Source organism: Narcine bancroftii, chromosome 10 (assembly GCF_036971445.1).
Source record: "Narcine bancroftii isolate sNarBan1 chromosome 10, sNarBan1.hap1, whole genome shotgun sequence".
NCBI classification, from domain to species: Eukaryota; Metazoa; Chordata; class Chondrichthyes; order Torpediniformes; family Narcinidae; genus Narcine; species Narcine bancroftii.
In genome coordinates, this window is record NC_091478.1 from 77808319 (window position 1) to 77835267 (window position 26949).

The following is a 26949-nucleotide window of genomic DNA, read 5'->3' on the forward strand; positions in this document are numbered from 1 at the left end:
GCCCATCTTTCCAGCTGGTCCAGATCCCTCTGTAAGCTTGAAAAACCTTCTTTGCTGTCCACAACACCTCCAATTTTAGAGTCATCTACAAACTTGCTGATCCAATTTACATTATCATCCAGATCATTAATATAGATGAAAAACAATAATAGTCCCAGCACCGAACCGTGACAGGCCTCGGTCTGAGAAGCAATCATCCACAACTACTCTATGGTTTCCTGCTCCCGTCCAGCCATTGTTGAATCCAATTCACTATTTCACCATGAATACGCAGCATCTGATCTTTTCTGTCTAACGTCCCATGTGGAACCTTGTCAAAGGCTTTGCTCAATTTCCTGAAGACAACATCCACAGCCTTTCCATCATCAACTTTTTTGGTAACCTCCTCGAAAAACTCTAAGATTGGTTAAATGCTACCTACCACGCTCAAAGCCATGTTAATTATCCCGAATCAGTTTCTGGCTATTCAAATAACTGTATATCCGATATCTTAGAACACCTTCCAATAATTTACCTACTACTGACATCAAGTAGTAGTACTTGATGTACTATAATCACCGGCCTATAATTTCAAGGATTACTTTTGGAGCTTTTTTAAGCAATGGAACAATGCAAGCTGCCCTACAAATCCTCCAGCATCACATCCGTGGCTAAAATATTTCTGCCATAGCCCCTGCAATTTCTACTCTAGCCTCCCTCAAGGTCTGCCAAGAGAATATCTTGTCAGGCTCTGGGGATTTATCCACTCTTATTTGCTTTCAGACAACACACACTTCCTCCACTTTAATCTGTATAATCTTTAATATCCATGACCTCACTGGTTGTTTTCCTTTCTTCCCACCACTCTGTGCCTGTTTCCTGAGTAAATACTGATGAAAAAAGACATTTAATATCTCCCCCATTTATTTTGGCTCCATACAAAGCCAATCATTCTGATCTTCGAGGGAACCAATTTTGTCCCTTACTATAATTTTTCTCTTAAAATAACCGTAGAAACCCTTAGGATTTCCTTCATATTGCCTGCCATAGCAACCTCATTCTTTTTTTTTGCCTTCCTGATTTATCTCGATATTTGATGCATTTTTATACTCAAGTACCTCATTTGCTCCATTTTGCCTATACCAGCTATATACCTTCCAAACCAGATTTCCAATACCTCCTGAAAATCAAGGTTCCCTACACCTGCTAACCTAGCCTTTAATCTAATAGGACGATACCAACTCGGTTCTCTCAAAATTTCACCTTTGAAGGTCCTCCATTTCCCAGTATATCCTTTTCTTGGAAGTTTATGACCACATGCAGGTCAAAATGAAAATGTCTTATCAAGATCAGTGCCAATGTTATAAATTTACTGCACAATTCCAATCAACTTCTTCAAGCAGCTTGGTATCCTATTGTTCTCAACTACAGTCATGCGTCAATGATACGTTCTGTGAAATAGGACGTTTTGCGATTTGGGCATTGTGTGAACACCATATTATATAGATGACATGGTGTATGGGTAGAGAGCGTGGCAGTGGGTCTGGTGTGAGGACTGGCATGGAGCTGTGGGCAGAGAGTGGAGCAGTGGGATCAGTGTGGGGACTGGCATGGAGCTGTGGGCAGAGAGTGGAGCAGTGGGATCAATGTGGGGACTGGCATGGAGCTGTGGGCAGAGAACAGAGCAGTGAGATCAGTGTGGGGACTGACACAGGACCATGGGCAAAGAGCAGCGCGGTGGGTTAAGTTTGGGTATACAATTTCCTAAAGCTAGCAATCACTTTTTCTAAATTGCTTTGGACATGCTTGCAGTAACTGAATAATTATGGGAACACGGACGTATCTGTGGTCAGATGTTGCCCAAACAGACATTATGCAGTACATGACTGTAATTTCTCATCCCATCCTTTTACCATAAATCTTCACGAATTTTAGTTTGCAAATTCCTCATTCTGGACTATACCAAAAGCTTTCTCAAGATTTGAAGACTACAATTAGATACATTTTTTGGTCAAGTTCCAGAGATACTCGTAAAATTCTCCCATCTTGAACAAACCTCAGTACCTCTTATTGAGGAAATAACAATTTTTAAAAATCTACAACCCTTCAAGGTTGCTCAGTAAAGTCACTGCAGATTCTGTTCGCCAAGTCCGCTTTCTTGTCCTGTCAGATTTAGGTTGATCATCCAAATTCATCAACATGGTAATTACAATTTTTTTTTTTAATTTTATAATTTTCTTCTTATTCAAAGTTTTATTTCAAGCCAAAGCTCCCAGCTTCTTGGTTCCTCAAAATCTTACACGGTGCCACTTACTCCATTTTCTTAAAGTTAAGTGAACAAAGGCAATCTTTCTCAAACATCCTTTTATTTGGCAATATCTCATTCCAGCAATCAATCCAGGATAGGTTTTCCTCTGCCTCATCAATTATCATACAATAGCAAGATTACCTATTTTTAATCCCTCAAATCCACTTGCAATAAAAGTCAACATACCTTCTTATTTGTTTGCATCATTTAATTTCAACATTTGTTACCCAGATTAAGAATTTTTTTTCTTCATATGAGGTACAGTTTTTCAAGACTTGCTAAATTTTCCAATGTAACTTTCCACTATTACTAATGAACCCAAGGAATCCATCAAGACCTCACTTGCAAGCAGGCCTCAGACAGTGTACTATCACTGAAATGCCTGATCACATCAGCCTTTGAATGCACGTTTGTAATTTAAAATTTTAAATGCTTTGAACATTGCATATAATTAAAACTATTATAAAAGGGTGCAAAGAATTTTTTTTTAATGTAAAAAGTGAACAAAACCATTTAAAAAAATCTCCACAACTCCATATCTCAAAATCCTCACTTCAATGAGACAGACTCTTCATCTTCAGCCAGAACTGAGTGTAGGAAATATCAGCAAAATAGCAATCTACCTTTCATATCCATGTGGAATTCAGTGACATAGCAGAGTGAAAGACAACTGGAATGTCTTCATTCAGCGCAACCCAAATTTATAGGTTTGTTTTGCTTTTAAGTTTCCTTCAGAATCTCAAGCTTCCAAATGTAAAATAGAGCCCATTATAACTGGTCAACAACACACTGAATCCATAGCTAATGCTACAAAAATTTAAAGAATACCAAACCAGTCAAAAGCAAAATCAAATGCAAGATAAAGATTAAGACAAGCTAGTTCTGGGCCAATATCACATCAGTCTGAAACCAAGTCAAACAAATTAATTTAATCAAGTTACACTTCCCATCAGAGGTACCAGGGGATGTTAGATTTGTCCTCAATGACCCAGTGCTATTGGAGTAAAAATGGCAACATGCAGTGAGCTTCTGATATTTCGGATGTTTTCCGAGCAAGCTCACAAAGGACAGGTTGGTGTCACATTAAAAACACTACAGTTAACATTTAAACAGAATCAAAGTTGTATGAAAAAAAAAAGGATACTTCTAAGCAGTATGTTCACATCCTGAATAGTATTAAGAAAACCGTAATTACCAGTATTCTTGTTTGACTGATTAGTTTTGCCAGGTGGTCGACCCCTTCGTTTTTTGGTTGGCGTTGGTATTGGGATGACTTCGACAACAGGCTGCTCCTCCTCTTCCTCTTCCTCTTTCTCAGGCTTGTTCACATCTGGCTTGTCATCTTCATCACCGTCTAATTCAGGTTCAATGTTATCATCTTCACCTACAAAAGCATTGTAATTAAAAACAAAGGAATATTCAAGCATCACCACAAGGAGCTTACACTTGTTCTTTCTGCAGCAAAAATAACTGTGTACTTCCTGTGTATTTTTCCTTCCAGCTTGGTCACAAAATGCTTTCCTTGTTATTCAAGCACTAATTCTTCTTACAATCATACAAATTAATCCAGGTAATCTTGTTTCTATCTGAGACTACGTTACTGAACCTTGTAAAATGTTTTTTAAAGCAAAAGATGTGAAGACCGCTGAATAATGCTGAAACCATTCTAGTCAAAGCAAAATAACAAATAATATTTAATCAATTTTGTGGCGCTACTACAGAGGAGTATAGCAATACCACTATCAGAAGAATCTCCTTTCTTGGATTGCATTTTCCGCTTCCTTCCTCTTCCCTTGTTCTTCTTACGCTCTACTGCATCTCCTTCTTCACCTCCTGGCCAACTGCAATTCTCAGCATGTTTTGTCATTGTATTCTGCAAAATGCAAAACAAAGAGGTCAATACATTCATGATTTTACCTTCAAGACAACAATCATTTGATTTCTAAACTTTAGGGGAAAAATATAACAAAAACAAGAGTATGAACATACTAAATCTTGCACATTTTTCCTTAAGATGTGGTATTTACCAAGTCCAATTATACTTGAAAAATATCTGAATCCTATTCTAAAGGGTATCAAATGAAGTCTTCACATAAAAATGTCTCTAAATTTTATGGGACATTTCCAGCACTTTGTTTCTGCTGTTGATCCATCCAACCAAGTTTAAATTTATTGTATTAACAGTAAATTGGGAAGTTTCAGAGTAGGGTGAAGACATTTTAGCATGATTGTATAGGATCCATTATTTTTTTCTCCATCAATTTTGCATTCGCTTGCCCAGTTGTCTTTTTGTAGAAGGTGCTTAAGCCATGATTCTAGGGCCCAAGCTATAAAAAAAGGCTCTATGCATATTCAATGTTTGCCAAGTAGCTCAATCAAAACAATGCAATGCAAAGCCTCCCACCCCACTCCCTTATATAATGACAGGATCAAATGCAAACTCAAGTACAGATACTAAATCTTAATGATGAATCAGCCCAAAAAATGAGGACATAATTTCACAGTCATTAATCAATTACATCTAACGGACAGCTCTGTAGCTCAATCATGACAACTTCCCAAATGGATAAGAATGTAAATTTTTTTTAAGATTCAATTTGACGGAGGAAAAGAAGTAAAAGAGTTTCCCCCAGTCTCTGAATGTCCATGGATTCACCTCCACTGCTGCCGCAGCCTCCGCAGAACCATCGGCAACCCAAGCTCCAGATCCCAACCTCTGAAACAATCAGGAACCCTTTAGTGCCCTCTGCACCCTCTCGCATCCCAATTCCAATACCTGCTACCCCTTCAGCCAGTTTCGAGCCATTCTCCAACAGCCCACCGTCTGTGTGAGTCCTTCAGCCGCAGAACCCCTCACTGGATGGCCACTGAGATCACTGGCTTGTGGGTCGTCTGCTTCTCCTTCTCAAATTGGGGTGGGGGGAGGGGGGGTTCTCCCTGTTTTCTGGTGCCCTGCACCAATCCTCCGCTTCACTGGAGTCTGCAACCTCTCATAGCTGCTGCTGATCATAGGCGCCACCATCTTGGGCATAGACCTCCTTTAACAGGCCAGTCAAAGCCTGTACGGAGGTGACACCATAAAGACTGGGCAGTTGGACTCCACAGGAGTACTGTGTCTTTGCTCCCGGTTCTTCCCAGGTCTGCACAAGCAGCAGTGCTGCCGGTACAGCAGCACCACCCTATTTTTTTTGAGATCTGATGCTGGGGACAGGAGAACAAAATTATGATTGATGAAGATGGGTACATGATGGTTAATATGGATTAGTGGTCCTTTTCCGTTAATACATGACTAAGTATTTTGAGAACAGTATATTATTTTTCTCATTAATTAAAAGGATAGAGCTTAGTAATGTACCACAGATGCAGGCACCAAAATGAGTCCTTGAAAAAATTCACATGCTTTTGCATATGAAAAAACTCATGTCAATTTGTGCAGGGGGCAAATATTTTACAACGTGTCATTACTATAATCCATCAACAACACTGTCTACATAAACTGCTCATACCAATTTTTAAAAATCTACAAAAAATTAGATACCTTACGAGTGAAGGCTTTGCTACATTTGGTGCACATAAAAGTAGCAGGAATAAAACTAGGATCATGATAGCGCTTGAAGTGCATGTCCAACAGTTGTTTCTGCCGAAATGTTTTATCACATTGGTTGCAGGAATAAGGCTTTTCTCCAGTATGAGTACGTTTGTGCATCACCATGTGACGTTCCTGCAAGGAAATAGGATAAACATTAAGTGAAAATATTAAGTAATATGGAATGTACCAAAAATTAGGAAAACTTGAACTACTTTTCACCCCTTGCCATGAAAATCTCTACCTCAATTTTAATGTAAATTCTACACCTATCACTCTTTTAGATTGAGAAAACACTTGCAGTTCAAAATCCATTCTGTTCATCAGCAAAGTTGCTCATTTTCACTGGTTTAGAAATAGTGGCATTTTTACTTCTAGATTTCTTGCACATTATAACCTATACAACCCATTAGTCATCTATTTTACCATTCTTACTCTCTGACTTTCTACGAAGTAAAATTCCCCAAATCTTCAAATCCTTTGACCTTATACTGCAATCACCAAAAAATGCAAAATTTATTAAATACCTCAGTCTATTGTCCACAAGAAAATCAATGATGAATGTTCAATAACAATACCTGTTTACATGCATAATTACAAAGTTCACATTTGAAACGCTTCTCATTCCTGTGAGATTTCTGATGTTGTATGAGGGCATATCGCTCATGGAAGACTGCATCGCAATAGCGGCACTTTTTTCCTGACTCAAGATAGGAATGCTGTTTTCTCAAATGAACACCTGAGAAGAAAATGATTTGAAGAGATTTAACTTGCACTTTAAAGCACTATTTAAAAGGAAGACTGTCATCACTTTAAGTGCCAAAGATACATGAATCCTTACTTCCAATATATGTATGGCACAAATCTTCCAAAAAAAAAAGACGTAAATGAATAGATATTTAATACAGTAAAACTCTGATTATCCAAAATCGGATTCTCCAAAATCCTCAGTTATCCAAAAAAATTTTGGATCTGATCCGACTGGAGACATTAGGCTCCTGACGACAGCAGTAATGGACTTCAGACTCCTGGCACTGGCATCAGTGCAGTGGACTTCAGGCTTCCGGCGCCAGCAGCAGTGGACCTCAAGCACCCAGACAGGATCGAGACCCGCAGGTTCCTGGCATGAGCGGTGCCTTGGTGGGGAAGTGTCTGTGATCAGCAATTTTTTGGTGAACTTTATTTTAATGCTTAAAAAGTCTTACCTCGTTGGTTGTTGTTGTATAAACACTGTTACAAGTAATTTGCTGTTGCTACTGGACTGTTTTTAAAAAATGACTGGTTCTCCGAAAAAAACGTTTATCCGAAATGGGCCCGGTCCTGACCATTTCAAATAATTGGACATGAAAAATGTTACGTTAATGGTGCGAAGAATCGCACTTTTCTGAAGTTTCATTTTGCTACACTTGTAATGAAGAGCATTGGATTTTAATCCTACTTTAAAATCAATAAAACCCTAGTTGACCAATGTACGAAAAATAAATTGACACGTTACTTTCACCATTAGTGCTCCCATCTGCCATGATGTTAAGTCTTGAAAGGAAAATTTCATTTCTTTGCACTTCAGAAAATAATACCTAGAAAGATTAGAAACTTTTATTTCATCAACTTTCATAATGCTGAAGTGCAAAACTTTTCACCGCACACTCCATAAATCTGAAAAAGACTGAAGAGTGAAAATGGATAGCAAGAGGTATCCATTCTCTAACATTTGGAGGGGGTGTCTGTAGTAATAGGTGCAAAAATCCAGCCTTTAAGACCAAATATTTTGGATAGAGTCACAAATTTAATGAATTACAGCTCACGTGTGGGAAAACTTTAGCTTTGCAGGCAATGTGCGCATCCCTATCATTTTCGAATGCATACGTCAAAAATTCTGCAATGGGACATTTTACACTGTATAAAAACTTATGATAAAAATTTTGAAGACTTAAATACACTTACCCAAATCACTTTTTCTAGCAATTACTGTGTCACAATGTGGGCAATGAAATTTGGCCACATTTTCTGTATGCTTCTGTAAAATGTGCATTTTCATTGTTCCACTTTGAGTGAAGCGAGCATGGCAGATGTAGCATTCATATGGTTTCTCACCTATTTAAAAAAAAATTAAGAATATTTTGCTGAAGACTTAAATACAATGGACAGTTTTATACTTCAAAATCAACAGAATCTATACCCAAGCATTTATGAATTTCAACACCACATATGATCTGCTTCAATGTTAAAAATAAAGCACAAAGCCGACCAGAATTTTCAGAGAGCATAGAATACAAATTGCCCACCACTATAGAGGTTGACTGGCTCTGTCACCGGACTTTAGTGAAGATGGTCTTTAAAGCTAATAAACAGATTATGACACCACTACCCTAAACAAGAGGCAAGTGCAGACCTGCATTTAGCTTTCACTATTGTTCAGAAGAGCTTTGCAAAGAAATACAAGCTAAAAAATAAAGGACTGGACATCTTGTGACATTAAAAAAAAAACAATCATTTGTTTTATCATCTCAAACAGATGTACACAACTGAACTGTCAGCTTTGCTTTTAAAAACATTAATTTAAGAAATAAAATTCTGCAACTCAACAGCAAATAACAAAATGTGTGGATTACTATACCAGAGTGAGTCCTCATGTGCCGTTTCAGCTTATAGGTGTCCCTGCTGGCGTAGCTACAAAGACTACATTGGAACGGGCGTTCACCAGTATGAGAGCGAATGTGGCGCTTTAACTTACTGACCTAGAAAATCAAATGATAATCAGATATTCCACAAAAGCTTACTTTTCAATGCTGAGAATCAGAATTTTGGCCTGTTGTGTGTGGAGGAATCATGGTCTCCCTCCCTGGAAGGTGTGTATTGCAGGTGGTCATGTGTCCTCCCAGTCTGAAACTTATTCAGAAGTCACACCACCCTGTCATTCGAGGTTGGACTATGGCCACCCATTAGTACACAGCTCGTCATTGGCTAATTTAAATCACCTTGGGTCATTATTGGCTAGACACCCAGATCAGAACTGTATAAAACATCAATGCATAGCACATTTTTCTCTCTGCCTCACGGTCCAAGCCCCAGACATCACTCCATGCCAGGTCACTACTGTGGACATAGCTGGAAGTGTCACGGGCAAGGGTGAGCCCTAGTATAGTGATAAATCAATACTTTCAGACAGCCACATCCTTGTTGGTACAGGAAACCAGGTGTGTGTGTGTGAGAGGAAGTCCGTCTGTTGAGTGTGTACATATAGATTCACTGTTGTCAGAGACCAATCTGGTCCGAGGTGAATGTCTATATCATTGCTTAAGTGAAATAATAATCGAGTACCATTTAATGTTCTCCCATTTGTCTCCTGGGTGTTAATTAAAGTTACGCTTGAATGTAACACGTGTCTAGACTTGTCTCTCTGTGAACCCATCGAATCTGATATTCTTCCCAACTCAACCACTGGTGCTGCAAGCAGGGTTCAAAGAGTTTCAGCTGGACACGTGGAGTACTAACCATGTGGGAGATTGTACTAACAAGTGTGTGTGTCCTGTCAGGTGCACGTGTGAATGTGTACCTACTCACCAACAGGAGTAACAGGAGGCGACCTACAGATAGGAAAGGAATCCAGGGGTTGGAATATAAAATCCCCAGGTTGTCTGACAACAGTCAGGGGTTCAGCTGTTCAGAGGTGTGGCTTGCAAGCCACGCCATGTCGGTTGCCTAGATCGACAAGCTGGAGACCCATGGAGTGAAGATAGGGCCCCATGTGGTCTCCCTCCTGGAGGAACTTGAGTTTCCCGAGACAAGGGGAAGTTGTGGGGGAGCACTATGGTTACTGATATTCCTACTTAGGCGCTAATAGGGTAGCAAGTCCGATTTAAGTAATCAGGGTGCCCAGAAAGATAGAGAGATAAGGATGTTGGCACTACAGGGAGCAGTGCAGAATGCCCAAATGCAAGTGACCAACCTAGAAATTAGTCATGGAGGCAGCTTCCAAGCTGATTACAACAGCAGCTGCAAGCCTGGTTCACAGCTTGACCCAGGAAAATTCTGAGCCATTATCTGGGGGTGGGGGGGGGGGGAATTCGACACATGGCTGGGGGATGGGTAAGTGTGCATGGATGATGATGACCATAAGGAATCTGAGTCCTACACACACACACATTCTCCTCCCTGCATGCCTGAGCCTTTCCAAACCCAACCAATGACTACGCAGTCCCAGACCTACCACAAAGGCACCCCACCGACCCTGCAAAGCAGAAGATGGGGGATCTCAGGTGGGCACGCACGCATGCCAGCACTGAATTATGGAATCCCAGGACCACTCTGCCAAGGAGCTAACAGTGTGAGGGGACAAACACCAAAAGCAGCCAGGAAAACCCTAGCCATGCCACTGCTTCAGTTGGGAGACAAGGGAGCCACCAATTTCCTTCTCTCTCACACATCAGGAAGCAAGAGCCCTGGGCGGTCTGTCTGACTAACAAATGATTGGCAATGCCTTGCAGGCACTGCCAGAAAGGGTCGATAATGGGTGGTGACAGCGGTCCGGGCCAGGTTCCCTGCCCTCCAAGAATGGGGCCTGCAGTCAATCGCAGTGGCACACCATTGGTGAGGGGTAAGGGAGAGGCCACTGACTGTGGATATCTGGGGGGGGGGGGGGAGCGAGAGGGAGAGGGAGGGCAGGCCTGCGAACACTACTTCCTAGGGAGCATGAAGGGTGCCTTGGTGGGCTATTTAGTCACAACTGCATACCCCGACCTTAGAGGGATGGTCTTGCCCCTCATGGGGATGACGACCAGGAAAAACATCTGGGAAGCCATTACCCTCTTGAAGAGATCGGAGTACACTGAGCACCCACTCACGTTTGAAGGAGGGCAAATTCAGTGACGTCACCCTTCCAGGGACTCAAGGAAACACGAATGGTCTCAGGAGAGAACATTGAGGGGTAAAGTGTTGTGGGGGTGGAGCTTCCCAAGCACCACCCATTCAGAACTGTACCAGCCTCCTCTCTAGCCCCTAATTTATCGTTTGAGCTTTCCCAAACCACCACCCCCCTCCCCAACCCCACCACAGCCACCTCAAGCTGTTCCTCTTCTCGATGAGGGTGATATGAAGATATGAGATATGAAAACGCTCAAACAGACTGCTACGATCTCACCACCCCAGCTTGTTTAATCAGCAAGGAGCACACGTCATTTATTATGCAAAGAATTCTCATCAAGACAGGCGAGAGCTGTTGCAATGGAAACCAAAACCTCAACATTGGACATTTGATCGCATCTTTCACTATGTGATTTCGGGTGCAGATTTTGTAATGGACCTTTTGTTTTATTTTTCTTGTTTTTAAAATCACCCTGAGCTGTAGTAATAATGTCTTTAAGCATACTTATGGATTTGGAGTTAAAATTCAGTTTCAAAGTTACAGTTTATAAGTAGAATGTCACATATCAAACACTAGAAACATTATACATATTTTGTTTCATTTGACAATGACAACATTTCCCCAGCCCTCCAATTAAAAGAAACATATACCTCAGGGGGTGGATCCTTCTGGAGCCTTTTTTTAAAAAAAATCACAAATTGGCCAACTTTCAGTCGCAACTCTTCCTGGCCATTGTTACAGGCACTTGTGGTATCCCTGTGGCGAAGGCCATCGGGGTGCCGTGCTTAGGGAGTGCCCGAGCGTGAGGCTAAGGTGTGGGATGCACAAGCCAAGAAAGGGCTCTGGCCTTGCACTGCCTGCTTGTAGACGTTTGTGGTAAGGGTGCTCACATTTGCCAGCAAAGCTGGAGAAACCAGGCATGCAAGTTGGTGACCAGCCAAATTTCTTTCTCTACCCTTCCCTCTGACACCAGGGAGCAGCCGTCACAGCACCCTGCTCCACTGGAAACCCAGCAACCCTGTTTGATCCTGGGGTTGGGGGTGGGTGGGAGAGCTAGTGAGGCATTGTCAATGAATTTGATTATGTGCCTTGTCCAGACAAGGGGAAGCACTTGTGTATATATTGATCTGTTTGATTGGTATTTTTTTTATTTTAAAAATATCTTTTTGTTCTTTTTTCTTTTTTTTATATAATTATAACATGTTCATAGAGTTATAATCTTTGTAGTGATTGCAGAGTAATGCAACTTCCAAGGGGTGGAATGTTGTGTGCTGTAATATGTCCTCCCTGTCTGAAACTTATTCAGAAGTCACATCACTTGTCAATCAAGGTTAGACACCAGCCAACCATTAGTGCACACCTTGCCATTGGCTAATTTAAATCACCTCAGGTTATTAGTGGCTAGATGCCCAGATCAAAACTGTATAAAACATCAATGCATTGGACATTTCTTTCTCTTGGCCTCATGGTCCAAGCCCTGGACATTGTTCCATGCCAGGTTGGTTCTGTGAACATCACTGTAAAGTGTGCACTACACTAATGCTGAGCTGTAGTAATGCAATCGATCAATACTTGCAGAGAGCTGCTCCCCCATTGGTACAGGGAACTTGTGCGTGTAAGAGTCCCTGTTTGTAGTGTGTGTGTATACTCAAGTATGTGAGTGTATAGAGTATAGGTTCATGATTGTTAGAGACCTACCTACCGAGGTCCAAAGTGAATGTCCATATTGTTGCTTAAGTGAAATAGTAATCGAATACTGTTTAATGTTTTCCCTGTTTGTCTCACATGTGTTAAAAGTTATGCGTGATTGTAACACTTGTGTCCAGACTTGTCTCTCTGTGAACCTACCAAACAGGATACTCTTTCCAACATGAGAGGAACCAAAACGGGCCTCCCATATGATTAATCACTCCCTTTTACTTTATGCATTAGGTTCTCCAGGGTCATTACCAGACTCAATAAAATTCATTATTTATGTTTATTTTTAAATAGGGACATCTCTAGATGCCCAATACAAGATCAACATACGAGTTTGCAATTGGCCTACCCAAGTATTTAAATTTAATTTTAGAATATTAATACAAATTGATAACGGTAACAATAATAAATTTCCATTTGTTCCATGCTACTTTCATCAAGTAATCCCTTGGACTGCATTTTTAACTAAGAAATAAATTTTGACTTTGATTTTCCACTTAATTTTTAATCACATACAAAATCACAGAATTATGTAATCTCGTCCACATTGCTGTTTGAACGGTTCCTTACAATTTAAAAAGCATGCAAATTGGCATAACAAAGCAAGCACACAAAAATATATGCAAGTTTAAATGATCTTCCAAAGTGCAGAGCAATGAATGGGATGTCTAGATATGCAATTAAATGTAATTATACAAATGCAGCACAAGGAAGAAAATTCATTATTGTGAATTGTTTTAATTTGAAAGGAGCAAATCTTGCGATCTCACAATTTAAGAGAATCTTTATATTGTAGTTGGTAGTGAAATTATCCCAGCGGCTTGACAATTTTGTATTATTTCAAAGTACTTACATAGTGCTTAAATTGAAACTTACATTTGGTTCTACCAACAATGAAGGTTGAAGATCATTTTATTTCTTTAGTACGTGCACAGCTTTCGATACATTAACTTGCTTTGTTTTTCCATGTATTAGAAAGGAGTTAGGCAACAGCAAGTTTGTGCATTTTTTTTTGAAGCCAGAATGATCATCTACCCTTCTTGACCACATGGAAAAAACATCTTTGGCACAGAACTTTACATTTTGCTTGTGAAGAAACTTGGATAATTTTCCATATTAAGGATATAGATATACATAGATCTCAAGATAAAGATTTAATATTTCATTCTTACCTCCACACTAGCATAGTCACACATTGAACATTTGAATGGCTTCTCATGGGTATGTTTGTAGCGACGATGCCTCACCAATTCCCCACTGGTTACAAATGCCATATCACAATCAGGACACTTGTGTGGTTTAGTACCTACAATTAGGAAGATTATATTAATTCTCATTTCATGTTTTCATTATGTGCTGAATTAGTTTTATATAATTTAACCAGCCTTAGAATGACATTATCAACTCATCACCAAACAGTTTATATATTTTTTAAATTTACTTGTCAGATTTAACTAAACGGATTTTGCAAAATTTCCATTTTAAACTAGGTTCATTCAATTGTATTTTCAGTGTAATAGCTATTACAGCAAATTGTATTTGGAATGTCCTTAATATTTTTTCCAAATAAAGAGCAATGATTAAAGCAAGAGCCATAAGTAAATGCAAAAATAAACTTGTTCAGTGACTTTTGGAATTTTGTTTACTTTGAGTCAATGTTTTGTTGAACTAGATTAAGTCAGAATTTTTTCTTATTTAACCTCAGATAGCTGAAGACACTAAATACAGGACCCTTGCCCAAGGACCAGTGGGAAAAAAAAATCAACCACAGGTAATGTTATGCTTGTTATTTCCACGAGGAATGACTTTATATGGGTTTAACACTTAACTGACTTTATTTTCCTTGAGCTGCTTCAACCAACTTCCAGTGACAACCCCTGTCATATGTCACTTTGTTTCTGCTCAACTGTGCACATTGCATACTGGGAAATGTAGTTCTTATCTACACACATAACACAGACTTGTCAGTAGTTGAAGCCTATTTAGTGTAAAATTGAAGGAGGCACTCTTCTCTCTTGATCAGCTGCCCTCAAATGAAGCCTCTTCCTCTACTTTGTATCCAGTAAATTAAGCAGGGTTGCTGTGACTGTCCATTTAATCTGAAAAGGGTATAATCTTGAAATTATAAATCCCTTTAACGATAACCTGCTGGACAAGACAGAAACTGCCAGACCATTTCCATCAGTTATCATATCATGCACGTCAAACTCAAAATTCAAATTTCAGAACTCAATATTCCTGGGGATAGCCAGTGATTAAACATAACCTTCCAGCTTAGAGGCAGAAAAACCAAGTGGGCATCCTGATTAACTAGACACCACAATGAAGCCATCTGGTTCCAGAAGGCAATGCCAAGAGTTGACTGTTCCACGCCTCTGAAATTGAAGACATTAATGCCTACTTGGAAAAAGATGAAAATCTCAGAAGAGCCAGAGGTCAGATATATCACTATTGTAGAGCACTGATGCACAAAGCAGAGGGAAAAAATGTACTAAACTTCTACTGCCACCCTTCCAACTTTATGCCAGGGTCATTTAACATTTAACATTCCACTGACCCTGGATGGAAAAAAAGCTTAATTGGCTGTCAAAAATAATTCTTACGGTGGGATTTGTAATCACCAGACTGGTCCTGTGAAGTGAAGGGTCTTATGAACCAAGAACTGGTATCAGAAAGCAAATTTTTATTTATTTAAAGCAATTATTTTTGTTACCTGTGTGGGTGTTAAGATGATTTCTCAACAGTGTGACTGTTCGAAAAGCTCTTCCACAAAGATGACATTTATGCGGTCGCTCATCAGTGTGGCTTTTCATATGACGATCTAGATTGGAACGTCGGGGGCAGGTATAGCTGCACAGTTCACACTGGAATGTCTTCTTTACCCCTAAAGTGAAAAGAAAACTGGATTACTTTCAGGTTTATATGTATAACAAGATTAGTAGAGAACATTTTGTACAGAGGACACAAAATTTATTTCATAAGCCATTCTTGTTAATGTTCTTCAACCCACAATTTGGTGTTCAGACTTTGAAATAAAAGAACTACTGTATCTGCTGTGTGCATAGAGAAAAGGCTTGAGCAACACACATCCTTGCAAACGGATAAAAATTGACAACTTGCAAAATTGCAAGAATAAGATTAGGATTTAATTTGTGATTTGTAAAACAAAATTTTAAAGGGTCATGTAAAATTGGTTCTTTGGAAACAAAATTTAAAAGGGTAGAGAATACCATATTTTTATGCATATAACACGCACATTACATGTGTATTTTATAAACCAGACACCCCCACGCGTTGTGTGCGCACAATACGAGGAAATTTTTACATGTTGAAAGAGCATGCATCTTGTGGGCGTGGGAAAGTCAAACTGGCAATTTATAGCAGGCGTGGGACTATAATAGCGGTATTGAAAGAATGTGCACAATTTATAGCTGCCATGGGAAAGACATGCCGGCAATTTATGGGAAAGTTATAGCAAGCACAAGAATACAAGGTTCACAATCTTTATCCGGAACCCTTGGGGGGGGTCACTGTGTTCCGAATTTCAGATTTTTCTGGATTTTGGAAAGCCAGATTTAAGCCCACCCAAATTGTACTGCCATATCCACCCCCACCCCCTTCCAGTCACGCTGCCACCTCCCCCCCCGCCCAAGTCGCGCTGCCAGTCTATCCCCCTCGCCCGCCAGACTCGCACTGCAGTCTCTCTCCCTCTCGCCCGCCAGATTCGCACTGCAGTCTCTCCCTCTCGCCCGCCCGACTCGTGCTGCTGTCTCTGTCCCCACTTGCTGGATTTTGGAGCTTTCTGGATTTTAAATGTTCAGATAAAAGATTGTGTACCTGTAGCGGCAATAAAAGAACACACACACAATTTTATAGCAAATGTGGGAATGTTATAGCTAGCATGATAATGTAATAGCAGCAATGAAAGAACAAGCACAAGTCATAGTGGGCATGGGAAATTTTGATGTTGGGAATATCTCTTTGTACTGAATGCCACGGTATTCTATAAACAGGACATTCTGGATAGGGCACTGCACCTTATCAATGTTAATTGCCCAGGACCATCCTTCAGCGAGAAGATTAACATATCAAGTGCCTCTGATTTGAGACATTAGAATTAAAATCTTGCTCAACTCCGAAGCCTGTCTTCAATCTATTTAATTGATTCCTCACCAAAACTTGTTAATGTATTGCAGCAGGATGTAATTTAAATAATGGGTGATTGACACCTTTAATTGCAGAAGATTAACTGTGGCAGATACTGGTATGTGCTTTGACTCATGTCTTATTTATATCAAATTTCTTTTGTCAGTAGGAATTTAGAATACTACACAATATGGGTTCGCCCCATTTATGATTTTCTGTGCACTATATGCGTGAAAATATGATACATCACTCAAGGTCTTGTATTTAAATCCCCACAGTACAAGAAATAAGGTTGATGATCTTGTAGGGTAGCTGGAAAATGACCAGCATGACTGTGACTAGTTCAGATTTATTGTCAGATTACAGACATATAATCTTGATATTCTTTTTCTTGCTGACCAGGCAGAATGTCTACTTAATGGTAGTGCAAAAAAAACTGTACTCAAGATGCAAAAGAGAGGTGTTTTCAAAGAAGGAAATGCAAACAAACACTGCCATACACAAAAAATTCAATAATAATAAAAATGGACAATGAAGATTTTGCTTCCTGAACACTTTTGGGTGGATTTATGGATTTTGGGCTGCTGATCTTGAAAAATCACCTTAAAATTTTCCTATTAAAGTAGTTTTTTTTTTAACTATAACCTATTTTTGTTATTTCCTGCTTTGTCAACTTGAAGTAAGTTTATAAGATGGGTCAATCCAACCATACCTCGGCATGCGCTCTGAACAGGTGCTATGCAAACATTGATTTAGGCCTGGGCGTGCTTAGTCAGGATAGATCTGGACAGGCTATAAAAGCAGCTCACATATACAGATGTCTTGCATTACATTGATACAGATTGAACACACATTGATGTATGTGTTCTTTAGACAATAACATTTGTCTTCAGGTAGATTTAATACAGCAGAAATGACTTATAAACATCACAACAGCTAGAATACATTGTTACATTTGTGGTGAATGTACAGTAAAGGTTTAAAAAAGCAGCATGACTGCACTTATAAGAAAGCCTATGAGAGCCCTACTTTGGTTGTAAAATTGGTGACCAAGACAAACCATTTGTTATGCAACATTTGCAGTCAACCTGAGAGCTTGGTTCAGAGGTACTCGGAAGTAGATGCCATTTTGCAGTTCCAATGATACAGTGAGAACAGAAGGATCATGAAATAGACTGTTGCTTCTGTCTCACCAATGTATCTGGCTTCTCTGATCTAACTGATTGACAACATGCTTCAAGCAGGTAAAACGATGAAGTGCAACATGTCATTGAAAATTCATTTTCTGCATTCACACTTGGACTTCTTCCCTGCTGATCTTGGTGCAGTCAGTGACAAACAAGGTGAAGGTTTCACCAGAACATTGTGAGCATGGAACAGTGGTGTCAGAAACTGGAATCCATCAAAGCTGGGCGACTATTATTGGACACTGTCACGGAGGCACCAGATGCTGAGTAAAATTGAAAATCAGCAACAAAACATTTTAGGTCAGTTGAACTAATGCAATGTCAGCATCATTATGTGATTAAACATGCTACATTCAATGAAAGTTCATTTAATGTTTCTCCAACTTCCTACATGATGCAGTAAATCTGAAATGATCTTTGTGTTCAGCTTGAAGCTGTCCATCATAATTCCCTTTATTTTTCCAGGAAGCAAACCTTTTGAAAAAAATTGTTGTCCAGTGTAATGTGTAAAGTAAGAGTCCTTAAATGAGTCCCTGATTGAGTATGTTGTTCAGGAGTCTGATGGTGGATGGGGCAGCAAATGTTCCTGAACATGTGGCACCTGTACCTCTTCCCTAATGGCACCAATGAGAACAGAGCATGTACTGGATGGTGTGGATCCTTGATGATTACTGTTGGTCTCTGACGGCAGAGTTCAATGTAGATGCTCTCTATGGTGGGGACATTTTGCCTGTGATGTACTAGACTGTGTCCCCATACCTGCTCTGGGCAACTCTCCCATCTTTGGAGAAGGATTAAGAATAAGCAAGTTACTAGCACAACTCAAAAGATTGTGAAGCTAAGATAATGCACATTCTTACTGGTTTTTATCCCTCATAAAAGAAAAATTAGGCTTCCTGCCTCCTGATGCAACACATTCCAGTAATAATTGGGCAGGTAGTTTGGATGTAAACTTGAAATTTTAGTCATACATGTCACCTATAAAGGCCCTATTTATACAATAGCAAACTATTGCAGATGGTAGAAGCAGCAATAAACAGATAATTCTGGAAATATTTAGGTCAAGCAGTATCTGAAAGAAAAAGTCATCAACCCAAATGTTAACTCTTCGCCCCACTCATCGTGTTCTTCCACCATTTTCTGATTTTAAAGCTATATGTAAGGAAATGGAAATTTACATATAGAAACAGGCAAGTCATCTCCAAAACTGATACCATCAAACAATTAGAAGGGCCAAATTCCTGTTGCTATGGCTCGAGGCAGACTACAAGGATTTCATTTTGTAAATTATTCAAGATAATCACAGGGGTGGTTGAAAGTAGGAAGTCTGAAGAGGTAGAAGCTGACCTTTAATAACTAATTTGGAAGGAATATGATTTATATAATACCCTTCAGAGGAGGAAATCTTCAAAGTTACCTGGTCAGGTACAAGTTCAACTTCACACCTTCAAGCAGCCATCTCAACAGGGCCCTAAGGTACCCCTGGGGGCCACAGCACATTTAAGTAAAAGCCTTGTTTTCTTTTCACCTCGCACAACAAATATTTTTAATGTTTTTATGTTGTTGGTAGAAAACATGACTGCTTCACAGGAAAGGAGGCCCATAAACTTTGAGTAGAGTCCGAGGGGGGCATAGCTGAAGAATGGTTGAGAGTGACTGCCCTAAACAATGTGGTCGACTTTTAAACCCATGTGAAATTACCAAGCAAGCCTTCAAGTTCTTGAACAAGTTGTTATAAATAGAAAAAAAAGATAAAAGTAAATTATGCAACCATGCACAAACCAAATTCATCCGAAGCAAAATCATTCCAACCCTACCAACCTGGCAAAATACTCTTCAAACTTCAGAGGACTAGTGTCTATATTGGGAGAGATGTTAAGCAACAACACCCTGACAGTTGTATTTAGAATTATACAACAATGACAATGTACCAATCTGTGAGATGTCTTTTTGTTTGAAAATTTTATTTATTGAATCATGATGCACTTGTTAAAACACAATGAATAAAACTTTTAAAATACATACATATTTTAAAACTAATCTCCTACAACCCCCCACCCCCTTCCTTAACCCTCCCACCCTCCTCTAACCTATGTCAAAAAGTAAGAAAAAGAGAGATCACACAACATCAAAATTCATCCGTTAATTCCCATGCTTTGGAGTAACACCACTACTGTGGGGCGAGGAGATTTAATCATTCAACCCATATAATCCAAATACGGGCTCAAAGTTTTACGATAAAAAAGATAATTATCACGTAAATTGTTATCTTTTCCAATGGAATACAAGACTTCAACTCCATATGCTATCTCTGAATACTCAAATCAGCCTTATTTTTCCAAGTATTTTTTCTAGCCACAGCTAATTCCAATCTCAAAAAAGCGGTTTGAAATCTAATTTTAATTCTAAACTAATCCTCTTATTACCCAACAAAAATACTAAAGGATCTAATGAATATTTCACTTTCAAAATAACTTCTAAAAATTTCTTCAGTTTATTCCAAAAAGGTTTCACATGACCAAATAGAATATAGAAAAGAACCTACGTCCTTATGACACCTAAAACATAAATCCAAAGAAATAAAATTATGTTTCCTTAATTTTTACGGAGTTAAATAATTGATGAATAAAATTATAATGAACTAATTGATACCTTACATTTACAATTTTAGTCATACTATCCAATCATCCTGAAAAATAAGTATACCTAAATCTTTCTCCCATTTCAATCTAGATTTATGTATATCTGGCTTAAGCATTTTATTCTGTTGTAAACCATACATCTCAGATATAAATCCCTTCCTACCACCCTCAGTACGTAAAATTTCAAACTTCGATCGTCGAGCTAATCGTAAAGTATGCCCAAAAGTATTCAACAATAAAGCTTTAATTTGATAATAAGAAAAAGAGTATTTGAAGATATCATATTTCTCTTTCATTCTTTTAAAATAAATAAAATATCGTGCTTCATAACAATCTTGCACCAATTTAATAGCCTTTTGATCCCATAACTTCAAAAGATGATTATTAAGTGTAAAGGGGATAAAACTTATTTTGACACAATGGAGTTTTATCTGAAATTGTACCTTGGGTACATGGCTTCATTTTGTTTTTAAAAATACCATAAATCCATTAAGTGTTTCAAAACAGGTAAATTATAATTACTCAATAATTTAGGATTCCATCTATAAATAAAATGATCCATCTTCTCACCAATTAAAAATAATTTAGTATTAGCCCATGTCAAAGATTTATCTATTTCAAACATCCTATTAATAAATTTCAATTGTGCTGCGTAATTTTGAAAATTAAGTTGCCAACCTCCTAATTCATATTTCCAAGTCAATTTCTGTAATGATACCCTTACCATTTTATCCTTCCATAAAAATTTCCTCACCAAGGCATTTAAATCCTTAAAAATTGAGGAATCTTACAAGGAATAGACAAATAAATTCTGAATTTGAGGAAAAATATTAATTTTAATACAATTAACCTATCCTATTCATGTAATTGGTAAATTACAGGCCCCTCCAGGCAGGCCCCTCCAGCCCGGGTAAGAAACCTGCATAGGAGAAGGCCACTCCGATATAAAACCTACGACCCAAGGACCTCGCTGCCACGTCCCAGCTTGCTTGGCCACGGCACACGAACCATGGGTGTAAAGGGTGGGGCCAGAACTGCGCGCACTGCACTCCACCTAAAAGCTCCTTTGCGCAGGCACGAGGACAGGTCCACGTCCTCGTCCTCCACCCCCTCCCCGTCCTCCACCCCCTCCCCGTCCTCCACCCCCTCCCCGTCCTCCACCCCCTCCCCGTCCTCCACCCCCTCCCCGTCCTCCACCCCCTCCCCGTCCTCCACCCCCTCCCCGTCCTCCACCCCCTCCCCGTCCTCCACCCCCTCCCCGTCCTCCACCCCCTCCCCGTCCTCCACCCCCTCCCCGTCCTCCACCCCCTCCCCGTCCTCCACCCCCTCCCCGTCCTCCACCCCCTCCCCGTCCTCCACCCCCTCCCCGTCCTCCACCCCCTCCCCGTCCTCCACCCCCTCCCCGTCCTCCACCCCCTCCCCGTCCTCCACCCCCTCCCCGTCCTCCACCCCCTCCCCGTCCTCCACCCCCTCCCCGTCCTCCACCCCCTCCCCGTCCTCCACCCCCTCCCCGTCCTCCACCCCCTCCCCGTCCTCCACCCCCTCCCCGTCCTCCACCCCCTCCCCGTCCTCCACCCCCTCCCCGTCCTCCACCCCCTCCCCGTCCTCCACCCCCTCCCCGTCCTCCACCCCCTCCCCGTCCTCCACCCCCTCCCCGTCCTCCACCCCCTCCCCGTCCTCCACCCCCTCCCCGTCCTCCACCCCCTCCCCGTCCTCCTCCCCCTCCCCGTCCTCCTCCCCCTCCCCGTCCTCCTCCCCCTCCCCGTCCTCCTCCCCCTCCCCGTCCTCCTCCCCCTCCCCGTCCTCCTCCCCCTCCCCGTCCTCCTCCCCCTCCCCGTCCTCCTCCCCCTCCCCGTCCTCCTCCCCCTCCCCGTCGTCCTCCCCCTCCCCGTCGTCCTCCCCCTCCCCGTCGTCCTCCCCCTCCCCGTCGTCCTCCCCCTCCACGTCCTCCCCCTCCACGTCCTCCCCCTCCACGTCCTCCCCCTCCACGTCCTCCCCCTCAAAAGATGCTCACAAACTCAAGCTAGCATGCTGGAACATCAGAACCATGCTAGACAAGGCTGACAGCCACCAACCTGAACGTCGGTCTGCCCTCATTGCACATGAACTCCTCAGACTTGACATCGACATAGCCGCTCTCAGTGAAGTCCGCCTGGCAGATGTAGGCAGCCTCCAAGAACGCGGCGCGGGCTACACACTCTACTGGTCTGGCAAGCCTTCGGATGAACGACGCCTATCTGGTGTAGGCTTCATGGTCAAGAGCTTCATTGCCTCCAAACTCAAAAACCTTCCGACAGGCCTCTCGGACCGAATCATGTCCATGCGACTCCCACTTCAAAACAAGCGTCACATCACCCTCATCAGTGTCTATGCTCCAACCCTCCAGGCGGAACCAGCAGAAAAGAACAAGTTCTACACCGACCTGCGCAACCTCATCCAACGTACCCCTACAGCCGACAAGGTTGTCATCCTGGGCGACTTCAACGCTCGTGGCGGCAAAGACTCAGAAACCTGGCCAGGAATCCTGGGCAAGCATGGCGTCGGCAAGTGCAACGACAATGGGCGCCTCCTGTTGGAGCTCTGCGCAGAACAGCGGCTTGTCATTACAAACACCCTTTTTCAGCAGAGGGACAGCCTTAAGACCACCTGGATGCATCCCCGATCCAAACACTGGCTCCTCCTGGACTACATCCTGGTGCGAGAAAGTGACAAACGAGATGTGCTCCACATCAGGGTCATGCCTAGCGCGGAATGCCACACTGACCACCGGCTGGTTCGCTGCAAGCTCAACCTTCACTTCAAACCAAAGCCCAGGAACAATAAAGCCCCCAGAAAGAGGTTCAATGTTGGAAACCTGCAGTCAGACGAAGCGAGAGGAAACTTCCAGGCAAACCTCAAAGCAAAGCTCGACGATGCAACCCGCCTCACGGACCCGTCCCCTGAAACCCTCTGGGATCAGTTGAAGACTACCATACTGCAATCCACTGAAGAGGTACTGGGCTTCTCCTCCAGGAAAAACAAGGACTGGTTTGACGAAAACAGCCAGGAAATCCAGGAGCTGCTGGCAAAGAAGCGAGCTGCCCACCAGGCTCACCTTACAAAGCCGTCCTGTCCAGAGAAGAAACAAGCCTTCCGTCGCGCATGCAGCCATCTTCAGCGCAAACTCCGGGAGATCCAAAATGAGTGGTGGACTAGCCTCGCCAAACGAACACAGCTCAGCGTGGACATTGGCGACTTCAGGGGTTTCTACGAGGCTCTAAAGGCTGTGTACGGCCCCTCACCCCAAGTCCAAAGCCCGCTGCGCAGCTCAGACGGCAAAGTCCTCCTCAGCGACAAGATCTCCATCCTCAACCGATGGTCAGAACACTTCCAATCTCTTTTCAGTGCCAACCGCTCAGTCCAAGATTCCGCCCTGCTCCAGCTCCCTCAACAGCCCCTAAGGCTAGAGCTGGATGAGGTTCCCACCCTGGATGAGACATATAAGGCAATCGAACAACTGAAAAGTGGCAAAGCAGCAGGTATGGATGGAATCCCCCCAGAAGTCTGGAAGGCTGGCGGCAAAACTCTGCATGCCAAACTGCATGAGTTTTTCAAGCTTTGTTGGGACCAAGGTAAACTGCCTCAGGATCTTCGTGATGCCACCATCATCACCCTGTACAAAAACAAAGGCGAGAAATCAGACTGCTCAAACTACAGGGGAATCACGTTGCTCTCCATTGCAGGCAAAATCTTCGCTAGGATTCTACTGAATAGAATAATACCTAGTGTCGCCGAGAATATTCTCCCAGAATCACAGTGCGGCTTTCGCGCAAACAGAGGAACCACTGACATGGCCTTTGCCCTCAGACAGCTCCAAGAAAAGTGCAGAGAACAAAACAAAGGACTCTACATCACCTTTGTTGACCTCACCAAAGCCTTCGACACCGTGAGCAGGAAAGGGCTTTGGCAAATACTAGAGCGCATCGGATGTCCCCCAAAGTTCCTCAACATGATTATCCAACTGCACGAAAACCAACAAGGTCGGGTCAGATACAGCAATGAGCTCTCTGCACCCTTCTCCATTAACAATGGCGTGAAGCAAGGCTGTGTTCTCGCACCAACCCTCTTTTCAATCTTCTTCAGCATGATGCTGAACCAAGCCATGAAAGACCCCAACAATGAAGACGCTGTTTACATCCGGTACCGCACGGATGGCAGTCTCTTCAATCTGAGGCGCCTGCAAGCTCACACCAAGACACAAGAGAAACTTGTCCGTGAACTACTCTTTGCAGATGATGCCGCTTTAGTTGCCCATTCAGAGCCAGCTCTTCAGCGCTTGACGTCCTGCTTTGCGGAAACTGCCAAAATGTTTGGCCTGGAAGTCAGCCTGAAGAAAACTGAGGTCCTCCATCAGCCAGCTCCCCACCATGACTACCAGCCCCCCCACATCTCCATCGGGCACACAAAACTCAAAACGGTCAACCAGTTTACCTATCTCGGCTGCACCATTTCATCAGATGCAAGGATCGACAATGAGATAGACAACAGACTCGCCAAGGCAAATAGCGCCTTTGGAAGACTACACAAAAGAGTCTGGAAAAACAACCAACTGAAAAACCTCACAAAGATAAGCGTATACAGAGCCGTTGTCATACCCACACTCCTGTTCGGCTCCGAATCATGGGTCCTCTACTGGCACCACCTACGGCTCCTAGAACGCTTCCACCAGCGTTGTCTCCGCTCCATCCTCAACATCCATTGGAGCGCTTACACCCCTAACGTCGAAGTACTCGAGATGGCAGAGGTCGACAGCATCGAGTCCACGCTGCTGAAGATCCAGCTGCGCTGGATGGGTCACGTCTCCAGAATGGAGGACCATCGCCTTCCCAAGACCGTGTTATATGGCGAGCTCTCCACTGGCCACCGTGACAGAGGTGCACCAAAGAAAAGGTACAAGGACTGCCTAAAGAAATCTCTTGGTGCCTGCCACATTGACCACCGCCAGTGGGCTGATAACGCCTCAAACCGTGCATCTTGGCGCCTCACAGTTTGGCGGGCAGCAACCTCCTTTGAAGAAGACCGCAGAGCCCACCTCACTGACAAAAGGCAAAGGAGGAAAAACCCAACACCCAACCCCAACCAACAAATTTTCCCTTGCAACCGCTGCAATCGTGTCTGCCTGTCCCGCATCGGACTTGTCAGCCACAAACGAGCCTGCAGCTGACGTGGACTTTTTACCCCCTCCATAAATCTTCGTCCGCGAAGCCAAGCCAAAGAAGAAGAATTGGTAAATCTTTCCATCAATTCAAATCATATTTAATTTTATACCATAAGGGCAAATAATTTAATTTGTATAAATTACTATAATTACAATCTACCTTAACACTCAAATACTTAATCGGATCGGACCATTTAAATTTTACAATATGCCTGCATGAAGAATAATCCATTTCAGCTAAAGGCATAATCTCACTCTTTTCCCAATTAATTTTATAACCTGATCTCTCACCATACTGTTCCAATCTATCATGTAAACTCTTCAAAGAGTTCTGAGGTTCTGTTAAATATATCAAATCATCTACAAACAAATCAATTTTAAATTAATCACCTGAGCCAAAGGTTCAATAACTAATGCAAATAGAGCTGGTGACAAAGGGCAGCCTTGCATAGTCGATCTAGTCAACAATAAAAGGTAAAGATAACTGTCCATTTGTCACAACTCTAGCAGTAGAACTTCTATACAAAGCCTTAATCCAACCAATAAGAAAGGGGCTAAATTTAAATTTCTCCAAAACTTTAAATAAAAAAACCTCCACTCTACTCTATCAAAGGCCTTTTCTGCATCCAACAAAATAACCATTGGCCGGTTGGATCCCTCCCGAGAAACATTAATTGAAAGAAAACAACTTTACAATATTATCTGCCGAATAGCAATTTTTAAATAAAACCCACCTAATCTAAATGAATTAAATCTGGTAAATATTTAGCCAACCTATTAGCTAGAACCTTTGCCACAATTTTATAATCAACATTTAATAACGAAATTGTCTACAAGACCCTACTTTCAATGGATCCCTATCTTTCTTAAGAATAACTGTAATAATTGCTTGAGAAAAAGAATCCGGAAAAGAATGAACCTCTGTCACTTGTTTCAATACATCCATCAATAAAGTAATTAATAAATCCTGAACTTCTTTATAAAATTCAGAACTAAAACCTAATTCCCTGGAGACTTTCCATAAAAGAAGCATCCAAATTTTTAATATCCTTATCACTCAAAAAGGTAAATCCAAATCAGATTTTTAAAATTATCAGTTTTAACCTCATCCCACACTACTTCAGAAGTATACAATTTTTCAAAAAGTTTTCAAAACACATCATTAATTTCCTGAAGTTTATATGTAATCATTGATTCATGTCGAATAGAATTTATTGTTCTAGAAGCTTGTTCCGTTTTTAACTGCAAAGCTAATTCTTTGAGCTTTTTTCCCAATTCATTGTACCTTTGTCTAGTTCTCTGTAGTAACTTCTCAAATTTATGTTTGTAATGAATTGTAACA

The 26949-nt window shown here is 41.6% G+C and overlaps 1 protein-coding gene across 1 annotated transcript in view; it reads right to left on the minus strand.

Annotated features, from left to right (window-relative positions):
• ctcf (CCCTC-binding factor (zinc finger protein)) overlaps positions 1 to 26949 on the minus strand; it is a 57311-nt gene that overhangs the window by 2650 nt on the left and 27712 nt on the right. The window contains exons 3-10 of the mRNA XM_069901502.1: positions 15149 to 15319; positions 13608 to 13741; positions 8491 to 8611; positions 7818 to 7967; positions 6452 to 6612; positions 5826 to 6008; positions 4025 to 4160; positions 3483 to 3671 (exon numbers count right to left, since the gene is read on the minus strand). Of these exons, the coding sequence (XP_069757603.1) occupies positions 3483 to 3671; positions 4025 to 4160; positions 5826 to 6008; positions 6452 to 6612; positions 7818 to 7967; positions 8491 to 8611; positions 13608 to 13741; positions 15149 to 15319 (1245 nt within the window). The remainder of the gene's footprint in view (positions 1 to 3482; positions 3672 to 4024; positions 4161 to 5825; positions 6009 to 6451; positions 6613 to 7817; positions 7968 to 8490; positions 8612 to 13607; positions 13742 to 15148; positions 15320 to 26949) is intronic.